Raw genomic sequence first — 14,591 nt, forward strand, 5'->3', positions numbered from 1 at the left:
ATAGCCAGCCAGGAGTGTTTCTGTGCACAATAAAAACAGTCCAAACAAAGCTGACTAGGAAAGCAGAGCTGCATATTGGAAAGGAACTGTTTAATTAGGAAGGAGTGAAAGTGCTCAGTTGTGAGAAGCCCAAACTGGAGTGAACAGGGAGCCTGTGAGTTAGCAACTGAACAGATCAGGAAAGAAGTGAGATACAGCTCAGCTGAGGACAGGAGACATTGCTATTGCCAGGGATATTTAATAAAAGTCGGGGACAAAAAAAGATAGTCTTCTGACAGCACAGTGGCTCCTCAGAAATCTCTAATGTAATGTTTTCTCCTTCTCACAAACACGAAGCTGAAGTACATCTTCTCAGGCCACACATGCGATTATTTGCCCAGGTCTCTGCTACTGTGCCTTCCAGAAGACAATGGCTGTGTGGATTTGCGTGTCTCTCAAGCACCTGAGACACTTCAAAACTGCAAATAGTCCCAAAATCTGAAAATAGACAGATACCTCTAGCCACAAAGATGATTAAGGGACCAGAGCACCTGTCATAGGAAGGAAGGCTGAGAGAGCTGGGACTGTTCAGGATAGAGAAAACTCAGAGGGATCTCAGCAGGATGCATAAACACCTGAGGGAAGGGGGAAAAGAAGATGGAGCCAGACTGTTCTCAGTGGTGCTCAGTGACACTTGCTCAGGGCAAGAGGCAATGAGCACAAACTGACACACAGGAGAGATTCCATCTAAACATCAGAAAATGTTTTTTCACTCTGAGAGTGACTCAGCAGGGGCATAGGAAGGTTGTGCAGTCTCCATCCTGGGAGATATTCAAAACCTGACTGGGTATGGTCCTAGGCAGGCTGCTGGCCCTGCCTGAGCCAGGGCATTGGACCACAAGACCTCCAGAGGGCCCTTCCACCCTCAACTATCCGTGATTCTGTGAGCAAAGACAAAACCAGAAGGGTCTAAATACGACCAATCCCTTAGAAATGAGTTGGACATAAACTGGGATGGCCAGATGAGCAAGTATAAAATCACAACCCTAAACAGAGCTATGAGATGCAGGCTAGACAGATAGGAGCTAGAAGTGCAAGCAGCAGAAAATGACAGCTCCAACAACATGTTGAGAACTTTCTTAAAACACAGTAAGCAGCATGACAGTCTGATGCAATGTCATCCATTTTTATTGTAATTCCCATCAAGTGAATATTATTCCATAATTACACTTGTCACAAACAACAAAACACAAAAAATGCCCTTTTAGTGGCACAAATAGAAAATGGGAAAGATGGCACTATTCATAGTATTTCAGCTATTTTAGACAATCAAATGAAAAGCAATTCAAAGAATCAAAGACAGGATATATCATAACTCCAAAATTATTGGCAGGCAGATATTTCCAAGACTCTATTCAGCACACACACACACAGCTGACTTCCAAAGTAAATGGTGTTCTACCATTAGCTAATCAGCTACTGACAACCACTGCTGTGTCAAATGACTGCTACTTACATGCATGCTCACAAAAATCTCTGCTCAGGCCCAAGGGAAGGTAAAAATCATGGTTCAGCCACAGGTAATTTTTAAAACATTTGGAGGACTCATGAACTTTATCCATATCCGGGGTTCCACAAAAATTCTGGTATCAGCCTTTCCTTCTCTCTCTTCTCCAAATATGCCTCTTTGGGATTTTGGTGTTTTGTCTTCTTCAAAGAGAGTGAACTGCTAATGATTAATGACTCAAACACTGGACACCTGCAGTAACTGCCCAGGTGCTTGTAAGAGACTGGACTGGTGCTGCTAATGGCTCAATCAGCCCCGTGCTTTGCTAACCAGTGCAGAGTGGCCACCCAGGCCAGGAGCTGAAGGCCTGCTCATCCAACACCTCAGGCTACAAGCTGGGTGTTAAATAAGATAAGGAAAGCTGCAAACTTGGACTTGATGATCTCAGAAGTCTTTCCCAACCCGGTTGATTCTGTGAAACTCTGTGAGGTGGGGTAGTGCTTCTTTTTCCTTACACAGATGGCTCAGCTGTGATAACTCCCCAGAACATTCACACCTGGTCTGAAGGGACTCATCTCTTGTTGATAAGCCATAATCAGGCAAAATGGACTCAGCTGCACTGAAGTACAAACCAGCTGCAACATCTTAGAAGGTGTCAAAGCCTCCTGAAGTATCCCTGACTCACAGTATTACATTATCCAGCGTAAAACTCCCCAGCCCAGGGGAGGTACTGGAGATCATAGAATCACAGAATTAACTAGGTTGGAAGAGACCTCTGAGATCATCGAGTTCAACCCTTGATCCAACCCCACTGTGATTACCAGATCATGGCACTCAGTGCCACATCCAGCCTCATCTTAAAAACCTCCAGGGACGGTGAATCCACCACCTCTCTGAGAAGGCCATTCCTATGCCTGATCACTCTCTCTGTACAGAACTTCCTTCTAATACCCAACCTAAACCTCCCCTGGCAGAGCTTAAGCCCATGCCCTCTCGTCAGATGTTCCCACCTGAACCTGAGTAAGTGTAACTCTGAGGTTTTGGCTTCCCTGCCCACCCAGGGCTTCCACACCACCGTGATGGATCTGGCCCATGAGCACCACTTTAGGCAAAGAACATGGAAACTGCAACAACCACGTTTCATCACTGGATCCAACGGGTATCTTGGGGGTCCTTCCAGTCACCGGGGTGTTCCTAGCCTGGTTCCGACTCCTGTCCCAGTTTCTCCTTATCGATTGGTTTAACCCAGTTTTATCAGTATTGTTATCAGCATTCTTCTTGGTGAAGAGTTATTGTTTCACTAACAACCAGGCCTACTTGGTGTCCCCAATACTCTGTATTGGAGAAACAGGGGTTATTACATCCAAGAGAGGAGATTTCTGCCTGAGGTCTCCGCCAACTCCAAATTACCTCAAACCAAGACAATCCAGCACCAAAAGCATCCAAAAACTTCCAGGAAAATTCCTTTCAAAACAAGTCAACCGTAGTCCTGTTGGCTATCAGGTGACGACAGCCTGCGCTGGCTGCCAGCCGATGGCAGGCGTTGTGTCTGTGCTGAGACTGCAGCCACACCATCTGCAGGCAGTGAGCACCCTCAGACACTGTTCAACATCATGCTCACAGCAGCCACATGCTCTTGGTTTAGGCAAGATCAACAGAATTATGCTTTCTTATTTCTTTGAATAGATTGTCTTTTTTGTGCTAAATCTAACCACATTACTCCCTCGTCTATTTGCATTTACAACTGGCTTTCTCCTCTCATTTGTTTTTTTTATTTTTAGCTGCAGCAGTGTGAAATCCATGTGGAATGCAGTGAATTTTATGCCATTCCTGTGTCCTCCCACAAGGAGGTATTGTTGCCAAGTCCTGTCACCCACTCCTGTGAACTGTACCATTAGAGGCTGGTGGATTTACAGTTCCAGGGAAACACAGTTGTCAAAAGGAGCTCATTTACTAAGGCAGGGAGGGAGGGACATACCAGTCAGTAAAAAGAGAGTATTTAAACATCCTAGTCTCAAATTTCTGAGTGGAAAAAAAAATACAAACAAACAAGAAAAAAAAACCCACAATGGTTTATAATACAAAATCCCAGAATGGTTTGGATTGGAAGGGACCTTAAAAAGATCATCTAATTCCAACTCTCCTAACACAGACAGGGACACCTTCCATTAGACCAGGTTGCTCCAAGACCCATCCAACCTGGCCTTGAACACTTCCAGGGATGGGGCAGCCACAGCCTGTACCAGTGCCTCACCATCTTTAGAGTGAAGAATTTCTTCCTTACATCTCAGCTAAATCACCCTCTTTCAGTTTAAAGCTTTTCCCCCTTGACAAAAGTCCCTTCCCAGCTCTCTTGAAGGTCCCCTTTAGGTTCTGAAAGGCTGCAATAAGGTCTCCCCAGAGCCTTCTCTTCTCCGAGGTGAACAACCTCATCTCTCTTAGTCTGTCTTAACAGGAGGTGCTCCATCCCTCTGGTCATCTTTGTGACCTTCTCTGGACTGGCTCCAACAGGTCCATGTCCTTCTTATGCTGGGGGCCCCAGAGCTGAATACAGTATTCCAGGTGGGGTCTCACCACCTGGTTAATGGAACACTTACTAACTGTGGTAACTCAGATCCCCACAACAGCTTTCTGTAGATGTTACAGGACATTTCTGTCCTGCCACAGTCTTACCCCACTCAGACATCACTGTATTCTGTTGCACTGCAATTATTTCACAGCTGCATACCAGGAAGTTCCACTTCCACATCTTCATAATGTGTAATCAGAGCCACCACACCCCCCCATCATGCCTCGCATGCACCTCTTCATTCCCCCTTTCCCACTCAGGGACACCTGATCCAGTGATGGTGACGTCAGAAGCTTTTCTACAAGGCATCTGTTCTTGATTCGATGAAAAGCATGTACAGCACAGGTTATTTTCAGCCATTTGAATATCTAAGTTCTGTCTCACAGAATTAAAGCCCCTTAGGTGCAGAACACACACATGTACCTCTTAATGTGGGATAAGTTCACTTTTAAGACGAGGGGAGGGACAAATAAGAATATAATACAAAATATTACTTTACCCTTCCTTTAGTAAACGCCCTTAAACTCCCCACTTCTTGTCAGTGAACAGTAGTTCCTTCCATGCCATAAAACTCCTGCCTCCCCTGTTTAAAGCAAAAGACTTTAAAGATGGACATTCAAAATATCAAAGTATTTTTTTTATAATTTCCTTTAAAGAGCTGAAGGCTCACAAAATGTAACTCCAGCCAGTAACTTGCTTTCAGTTCACTGCTATGTATGATGAAAGGCTTATCTAGGAACGCACTTGAGTGTGGTAACAGCTAAAGGCAAGAAGCACTGGCATTGCAATAGATAGAAACAACGCAGACAACAACTGTTGTGTTTCTGACTATATATAGTCAGTAAGCAATGGCATTTCAGCTATGCCCAGGCAACTGCTTGAAAACTATACACCATCACACCTTCACAGAAATGCAAAAAATCATTATCCTGCGTAGGATGCTAGACTAAGTCAGATTTCCGAGACAACGTTTCAGTACACAAACTACACCATTGTTTTGTCTTAAAAGTGATTAAATCTCAGAATCAGGACACTCATTAGAAGCTGATGTTCAGTGTCAGAAGCATTCATGGTTGAACAATGCTTCTCCCCCCCTTTGCACTGGGATCACTTATTTCACAGTACATTGAATCAGAAGGGAATCTTTTGAAATTCTCTATACATAGAAAATCTGCCAGTGGGAATTTTTAAATATACTTATCTTGGGGTTTATCACACTATTTTAGAATAAAAATGTGAACATGAGTACCCTTTAACAAAGCTTCACCCAACCAGTTCAACAGGAAAACATGGCAGTTCTTCAGTTACCAGGCTAGTGGATTTCTGAGTGATGCACATAGTCCACCACCCACACGCCTTCCTGCTGACCCACTTAGCTGCTGAGTTCCAGAAGGTGGCTGAATCAAGATGGAGATAGAGATAGGCCTGAAAAGTAGTTTCTTGACAGGAAACAAAGAAAAATGCAGATGACCTCTGTATTAAAATGATCAGCTCAAAGACTTCAGTAAGTCTTTGCAGACGTCAAGGAAGCAGACACGAGATTTCTTCAGGTTACATTCGTCTGCCATTCATTACAGCAACACCTTCTTTCAGAGGTCACTAACAGAATCTGAGTTTCCAAAATCTCATCTACTGAGTGTCAAGACCAAACTGTGGTCAGTGAAGCCATACACACGTACCAGTTTCTGAAGGCCACGAATCACTTGTGCATCAAATGAGTTAAATACAACAAATCATATCACTGCTGTTCATTTTTATCCTACTAATTTGCTCCTTTATTTTCCAAAACATTACAATGTACAGGATTATCAGAAGCAGCTTAAAAATAGTCTATCACTCCCTTAAAAGGAACCTCTATCAATGAGCACCAGAAGTAACAAAGCAGCATTTTCACATTGGTGGTTGACACTCAAAAGAAGTAAGGTTTCAGTTTTCATGTTGCATCCTCAACTCACCAAGTTCAGTGAGTCACACAAGCTAAAACTCAAGAGGAGGGGAGACAGGATTTATTCTTTCCAGATATCGGTGTGAGACTCTGGGACGGATTCACAAGGGAGTGAAATTATCTACAGCAATGTTTCAGGATTCCATTATACAGTAAATATAAGCTGGAACCACAGGCGGAAACTCCTCATTTATTTAAAATCGTATTAATAAATATACCTGCCAATCACCACAGAAAAGTAAGCCCCCAGAAAATTAAATACTATATCTATGACATGCATGGCAGGTGACTGCATGCAACCACATGCATGCAACAGTTGATGACCCACTTCCTTTCAAAGAACCCGAAGCAAATAGCAGGAGACATTTAACAGCAGCAGAATGTGCCTTGAATAACAGACAATGAAGTTGCATATGATGAGGCACACCACAAATTAAAAATAACACGCAGCTTCAAAGGCTAAAAATATCTGCAAAATTAATAAACTGCTATATTTTTTTACAGTTGTTCAACAATTTCCTAAAGTTGACTGATGCAGTTTGGCAAATCCTTAGAGAGAGATGGGTTGTGAACACTCAATTTGTCATTGCATAATGACAGGTGATAACACGGACTTACCATTCTTTTAAAATGTATGAGGTGTATATAATCTACTTTATGTATTATTTATTTTTGTATTTATCTCTGGTCTTGGTTGAGAATCAATAAGCAATATAAAAATATTTCACATTTTTAAATTTATCTATGTATAAAAATCAATACAAAGCTATATATTGTATTCTTGCCTTGTGTTATCATCCTGTAATGGATGGGCTAACATTTTAAGATTACTCCAAAGTGACTGATTTTTCAAGAACCTCAGCTGATCAGTGTGACAGATAACAGTGACACATGCTGGTCATAATGCTTTTAATCACAAAGGACCTTAAGGTATCTCAGACACCACATGCATATATCAAACTCTAAACCACAGCCATCTCTGGAGCCAGTAATCACTACCCTGAACAACAGCACAGACTTAGAAACCACCCTAGCTGGAGGAAAGACTAAATGAAATTATATAAATTTAAAAAATAAACTGATTAAATCACATCGTTAGTGAGAGCAGGGTGACAGAATTTAAACATGCATGAACTTGAACTTGTGATTTCTGCAGGAACACATTTAGGATGTTGATTATCTGACTTATTTGAGCCTGGCCTTCACATTCTCCCAAATATTCCGAGCATTCATGGGGAAAGTAAAAATCAATAAAGCAAGAAAGAGTCTGAGAAAATTCTCAGCAGATCACAAAAACTAGTCCTGTTCTGTGAATCTCACTGGAAATGGGAAGATAGGACATGACAAAATGGGATATGGTAAAAGCCACCAAAGAGGAGCTGCTCGATCACTAGGGGATGACCCTTGCAGTAGGCTAAAGAATCCATCTCCCCTTGCTGAGGTCTCAAAACACACCTCCCAACAGGACTATTACACTTTGCCAAAGGAAATCCTCACTGCTGCACAAAAGAAGAAAGATTTTCAGGTTTAGTTTTTTCACTAAAAGGCCTTAATGCCAGATTTGGGTGATCAGCTCTTTGCAAGAAGAGCATTAAAGCATACATTAACTTAAACTTGTGCTTAACAGCCACTAAAATTGCCAGAGGGCATCCTGTCTTCATTGGAAAAAAAATTCCAACAACATAACTTCCACTGATACAAATGTTTTTCCACAGTGGGGCCCACCTTGCACACTTTACCTCATTATAAGTGGTATCTGAGAATATACAATTAGACAACACAAAATTCAGACATTTGCACATCAAAACATGTTTCCCATGGATATCCTACCCACACTTTGACACCACTGTTACCTGGTTAAACTAATTCTTTGTGGGGCCTACAATGTTTATCACATACTTACTCTCTTTCCTGACATCAGCAAGAGCTGCATGAAGTTCCTCTTTAAACACAGCTGCTTCCTTGGCAATTTTTTCTCCCTTGTCCAACAGATTCCAGGTGGCTTCTTCCACAGAAGCCAGCAAGACACGAGCTTTTTTGGAACGGCCCTTTTTCTTACTAGAAGGATTCTGTGGACAATTCACGAGTGTTGTAACCTACAGTTAAGAGAAACAAAAAACACAATAATGGTGTCAGTTCTACAATAGGTGAATTTCTATTGTTCTCAAATTAAAAAAAAAAAAATATATATAGTTGAGAATAAGTAAATAGATTCCCTCTGCTTTAGAGACAGGCAAGTTCAGCACACATACTGAGAATGGGCAAAATCACTGAATTAAATCTGACAGAGAATTTCACTCAATATGCCTCATCTTTGTGTTCTTTCTGTATGACCAAAGCAAAGTCAATAGAAATCTCATATCTCTCATCTCATCTAGTAGAAATCTCTGGTGCCAACTCCTGACACTGCTTATTTTAAAATTTGTTCATAATAATCAAAAGAAATTACTAGTGCTATCCAAGGAAGCTTCAGCAAGGAATCATTAAGGTTGGAAAAGACCTGCAAAATCAGAGTCTAACCATAAAGCTAACATTGCCAAGTCCATCACTAAATCATGTTCCTAAGCACCACATTCCCATGTTTTTTTAATACTTCAAGGGATAGTGACCCCACCACTTCCCCTGGCAGCCTGTTCCAATGCTTGACGCTCTTTTCAGGGACAGAATTTTTCTTAATTTCCAGTCTAAACCTCCCTTGGTGAAACTTGAGGCCATTTCTTTCTATCACTTGTTATCTGGGAGAAGAGACCAACCTCCACCTGGTCACAACCTCCTTTCAGGGATTTGAGAGCGATAATGTCCCCCTGAGCCTCCTTTTCTCCAGGCTGAACGCTTCCAGCTCCCTCAGCTGCTCCTCAGCTGTGCTCCAGACCCTTCCCCAGATCCATTGCCCTTCTCTGGACACTCTCCAGCACCTCAGTGTCTTACTTGCAGTGAGAGGCCCAAAACTGAACACAGTATTGAAGGTGTGGCCTCACCAGTGCACAGTCACTGCCCTGGTCCTGTGGCCACACTATTTCTGATCCAGGCCAGGATCCCAGTGACCTTCTTGGCCACCTGGGCACATGCTAGCTTACGTTCAGCTGCTGTCCAACAGCACTCCCAGGTCCTTTTCCCCCTAAAGTGCTGAATCTTCCCATATTTCTAGCTTAAGGACTCCCAAGGTACCTCAGAAACAAATTCTCAAAATGAGTACAGACACCTTTCCAAACACCTTTTCCTCTTACAAGGGAGTATCACAGCGGCCAGAGCTCAGCACCTCTGAAGTCGCTGGTATGCTCTCAATGTTAAAATTGTACATAATTTTGCCCAGAATGTAGTTATACTGCAGTTTTGTCCAAATTATAGTTTTTAACAGGGCACTTCAACATCCATAAAGAACTTATTTTCATAGAGCATCCCACTCCACATTCCTCATCATCTGAGCACAGCCTCCACACTCCAACAGAATGTTTCTGAAACACTATTCTCTAAAGGCATTGCTTGAGCTGTCACACTGCAGAAAGACTCCTAAAAAAATTTTTTTTCAAGTGTTATATAAATATTTTAAAACATATTTTATTTTCACTAAGTTCACTGATGTTTTTTAATCCTCCTGTTCTGTCTCTGTGCTGAAGCATGGATAGTATAATATTAAGTACAGATCTAACCCTGGAGCTCCATGAACACATTTCATACATATGTAATTGCTTCATTTTATTAATGGCATTCCAATCAGCAGCAATATTGCATGTGCAAAGCAAGAGAATTGCCTATGAATTTCTTGGGCCAGCAGGCAAACTCAGCTAAGTGCTGCAGTGCAGTGCAGTTTGAGCTGGTCTGTGAAGGAGGCTCCATGCACAGGTACAAAACAAGGGTGCTATCTGTGCCTTAGCTCACCTTTAGATCTCACCCATGAATTCATGCCCTTGAGTGCTTTTCATGAATCAGTACTTTTAAAAGTAACTGACAAATATCCTCTGGGAAACATTTCTATAAACACGCCTTTGAAAGGTAAAAGCCCTGGTCCCTCTATCATCCATGTGAAATCAGGGGAGAAAAAGTCCCATCCACTTGACATAGACTGCTCTGGCAGATCCCAAGGGAGACAGCAACATAAATAACTCTGGCTCAGATTGGTAGAGAGGGCTCATGTATTATTCTGACTGTGGCTCAAAGGAAGAAAATGAAATTATTTATTGCACATAAATCAGCCAGCTGGTAAGAGAATGCAATGGGAATAAGAATCATTCTACCTTTTATTTTAACAAACCATCTAACATCAGTTCTACAGCATTTAATGCAGTTTCAATGGTCATATTTTTAAGAATGAGTCAAAGAGATTATAGGCTGATACTTCCAACAAGAAAGGCATAAAACACCACCAAAAATTACAAGCTGCCCCAAAAATCTATCAAGCAAAAGACATTTTCTATGTGTTTCAAGTATTTAATCACATTTCCCAGAAAATAATGTATTCTATTTCTCAGATTTTTACTGTATCATTTTTTATGTAAAATGTCGTTCTATGCACTGTTCGTTCATAAGCTGAGGAGGAAAGGAAATAAAACAAATGGAAAAGAATGAAAAAATAACCATTCCTGCAGGTGAACACCCTTGACTATGAGACCCTTCATCTTCAGCATCACTATGAGGAAATATCAGAGGCAGCTTCTGATCTCAAACACAAGTCAAAATTTGATAGACAGTTCTTTGTTCAGGGAGATGTGGAAAACAGAAAAACTCCTCTGCATTCTCTAACACAGAATCCCAATGAGGAATGCAAAAACTTGATGCAGATCCCACAAAGAAAGAATTGAACCACACAGAAGCTCCCATAGTGTGCCATTGTCAACACAGCTTGCACTGTAGTGGCAGAATACACAGTCAAAATGATATCATTATAAGAGAAAAGGAAAACACTAATCCTGCTCATGCATGACTACATTTCTCTGTCCACTACTTACAATATGAAACTTTTCCTGCACTGGAAATCCATTTGCAGTGCATTCTACATTTAGACATCTCCTAGATAACACTAGAGCCCAGCTAGAATATGCAACATTTACTATGATACACTGTGTGGCAAAAATGGAAGTGACTAAACAAGTGACTGAAGGCAGATCCCCCTGGACACTCTCTGAGCCAGAGTAAACTACAAGTGCAGAGGAGCTGTGTGTGTGTTTTTCATAATAATGTCCATAGTCAAAATCTTCAGCCTTCCTCCCCTCCTTGCTATTTTTTGCAATCCTAAAATACCTGAATTATCAGTGGTTCCAGTAATTTCTCCACAGTAAATGTCTGGATCTGCAGATCCCGAGGATCAATTTTCAGCTTAATGTTTGGCATTTTGGTTGACATTGCACCTAGGTACAAAACAACAAAAAAAAGTGCAATAAGTAATTATTAACCATGACTGCAAGTCTCGTTGTCCTCTGTCAGAGCAGAGAGACTGCCTATGTGAATATGGATTTGTTTCATAACAGCCTTAGGATTTCAAGAAAAAAAAATCATAATAAACACCTTAAACATAAAAACATAGAGCAGACCTTAAAGCTGCTGGAAATTAATAGCAGGAGAAAGTGAAACATTTTGGTTTTTTACAACATGCAATAGCAAACCTTTTCTAAGTGTCAAGATAGATTAAGTCAAGAAAGCCTATTACTGAAGTCAATAAGATGGAAGTAAAGCTAAGTAAGGTCTTTAAAGTGAATAAATCATTCATTAGGAACTTGATCCAAAGTCTACTGATGTTAATTTAAAGGTTCTTACCAAGTTCACTGGGCCATGGTTCAGGCCATTAGTCTGAAATGTGTGTGTACCACCAGAGAATAATAACTGTACTTTAGCTGGAATGCAACTGATTATTTTCCCAAAATAAAAAAGACATTTAAATTTTGCAGTAATTTAACATTCCATAAAACATAGCTCAGCAAAGCTTTTTTAGCCAATAAAGACTTCAAACACACAAATAACGGATATCTGTCATTTTTAAGCAAGACTTATTACAACCACTGCTGCCGTATAATAAACTAATAAAGCACTCCAATTGTGCAGGCTAAAGAGATATATTGTCACCTTCCAGTGAACCTAGCATTGATTTAATACAACACAATAGGTTTAGGGTTTCTATAGCGAGTTGTGTAGAAAGGGATGGGAAGAGTTATTCACATTTCACTTACAAGCAAAGATAGTATCAACAATACTTAAAGAGCTACAGTTAAAAGCAATTTAGGGGTTTGCCATTCTTAGTAAAGGTCACAAAAGTGCCAAGTTTATTCTTTTGTTACAAGCTGCACTAGTGGCAAACTTAAGTTCCCATAGATTCAGCTGCATCCAGCCAGGTGATATCATATGTAGAGAATTGACTTTTCCATTTTAATTCCAAGCCAAAAGAAGAAGAGAAGAGAAGCTTGAGATCAGACTTTTCCTTCCACGGAAATGAATAATGGAAAGAGAACTCCCAAAATATCAAAGCAAATTATATAGATGGATTTTTATACATTCAACATTTAGATACTTGTAACAAACCCCAATGAGATAAAATCTGAGACTCTCAAAATCACCAGTGTCAGCGGTTCTCTTTCTGTCAATAAATCAGTAGGTAGGATAGCTGAAGAGACTGGTGATTAGGCATGCTCTCAGCAGGCAAAATATTTTGTTTCCAGAATTTTAGACCACTAGAGACAGGAGACATCAAAAACCAACGAGCACCAACAAGCATATTCAACACATCCTACTGAACCACATTAACAGTCCATCCAGCCCAGCACGTGTGCCGTGGGTCGGGCTGTGGCTTCTTGGCAATACACTGTAATATGCAACAAAGCAAGATATAAGGCAGGCTCTCCCCATCTACTGCTCAGTGCAACAATTGCTTTAAGACAGATTTAGAATCACTCAGAGCGCTTCATACAGCTACACTTGGGACACCATGGAAGTGCAACACCTCCTGCCTTCTTTACATCATGTACATAAGCTTGGTGTGCTGAGCTTTGCAACAAGGGCTCATTCTTACAGCTCAGGCCAAAGATATGCCCCTCTGTACTCACACAAGCATGAATTTTTAAAAAAAAAGTTTTATTTTATCTATAATGATTCTTACTGTTAAGACCCATTGGTTCTTTATGCTTGGAAACTAAAAACAAAAGCAAAACCAACTTCTCAATTGTAAAATTCTTTGGAAATACTCTAAATACATAATGATGTGAAGTCTGTAAACCCCAATAGCAAGAGGTCTAGTACAAGATGCACTCTCAAAGGACTAACTATTAATTGCATCATTTCATTGAACAATGAATATTCAGAAAGATTCCATGCCTGCAAAGTAGATTAAAATTCTAGACAGATATAATTATTTGTAGCAACATTTGCTATACTAGCAAGGGAGGCATGAGTAACCTGGAAGCCAGGTTCCCACCAACACTCAGACCTCCAAACAATCATTGGAATTAAAGATAGCAAATATTAGCAACTTGTTAAAGTAAGCTCTCCCCTACAGTACTAATAACTTGTTCTGAAAGCCATAAATGTCTCTCATTCACATCCTTGCTCTCCTCAGCTTCAGTTCCAAACTGCACTGGTATTTATTTGCCTCTCCCCTAACAGAACAACGAGTGCACCTTGGATTGTCCTGCACTGCTGGCAAATTCTGGGTCATGTCTGTGCCCACATTTCAAACTGCCTTTTATTCACATTAGAAAAAAAAAAAAGTCTTTATGATATTGCTGGTTACCAAGCCTTATCTTCGACATTTTCAGGAGCCTCCCAGTACACAGACACTTCTTGAAATCCATCACAACAGTTGTAAATAGATAGTATTGATTGTGCTGTGAACTTTCATTTATCAGTTGCAAGGGAACAGGTATGAACTGGTTGGAGACAGTACTTCATGCTTCTACTGAGATCTGAAGAAATTACTAGATGATTTTCAGGCTAGTTTTTCTGCAGATGCACTCATGCTTTAACTTTGCACTGGTTTCCTCTCAATTCCTTGATAGAAGGGTGTTGGCAACTGCTCTACTCAAAATTCAGAAATAAAATCTTTGCTGCTTGCAGCAGAGCTGCTCTCCGTTCTCACAGCACAACTTCCCATGCTACAGGTCATCTACAACGATCAGATCTTCTATAAAATTTGGCAGATAAAAATATAGTTGCAGTTACAGCCAATTCCTCTTACTAGAGATCACTGTGCAACAGAATACCTCCCCTGAGCAGCCTCAAACTTGGAAAGTGTTACAAATCCAACCCCATTTCTGCAGGTCAGAAAAATGTGAATCCACGTGCCATGACTTTTCCTTTTCTGGGTTGTTCTGGGGTTTTGTTTGTTTGCCTGTTTTTGAACCTCAGCATATTGTCAAACATCAGCATTTTTATTCTGTGCTTCAACCCTGAGTTCAAAAGCCAGCTGAGCCAATAATAGCTTTCAGCCTTGAGTCAGGCCCATAACTCACCATTAACTGAAAGTCAATTGCAAAAACTATTGTCTCTGAGAATTTCAATTATATTCTAAGGTATAAATAACTCACTTAAGGGCTCACTTGCTGATTCCAGTCTTTTTTTTTTTAAGTAAAATTTTAATGCTTCCTGAAACTTCCTTAGAGAAGCCAAAA

The 14,591-nt window shown here is 40.7% G+C and overlaps 1 protein-coding gene across 1 annotated transcript in view; it reads right to left on the reverse strand.

The window, feature by feature from the left end:
- The window catches only part of CTNNA3 (catenin alpha 3), a 245,727-nt gene that overhangs the window by 229,681 nt on the left and 1,455 nt on the right, over positions 1-14,591 (reverse strand). The window contains exons 2-3 of the mRNA XM_027896663.1: positions 11,239-11,345; positions 7,904-8,096 (exon numbers count right to left, since the gene is read on the reverse strand). Of these exons, the coding sequence (XP_027752464.1) occupies positions 7,904-8,096; positions 11,239-11,345 (300 nt within the window). The remainder of the gene's footprint in view (positions 1-7,903; positions 8,097-11,238; positions 11,346-14,591) is intronic.

This window comes from Empidonax traillii, unplaced genomic scaffold (assembly GCF_003031625.1).
Source record: "Empidonax traillii isolate 1590-97213 ecotype Southwest subspecies unplaced genomic scaffold, ASM303162v1 scaffold508:size451158, whole genome shotgun sequence".
Lineage (NCBI taxonomy): Eukaryota > Metazoa > Chordata > Aves > Passeriformes > Tyrannidae > Empidonax > Empidonax traillii.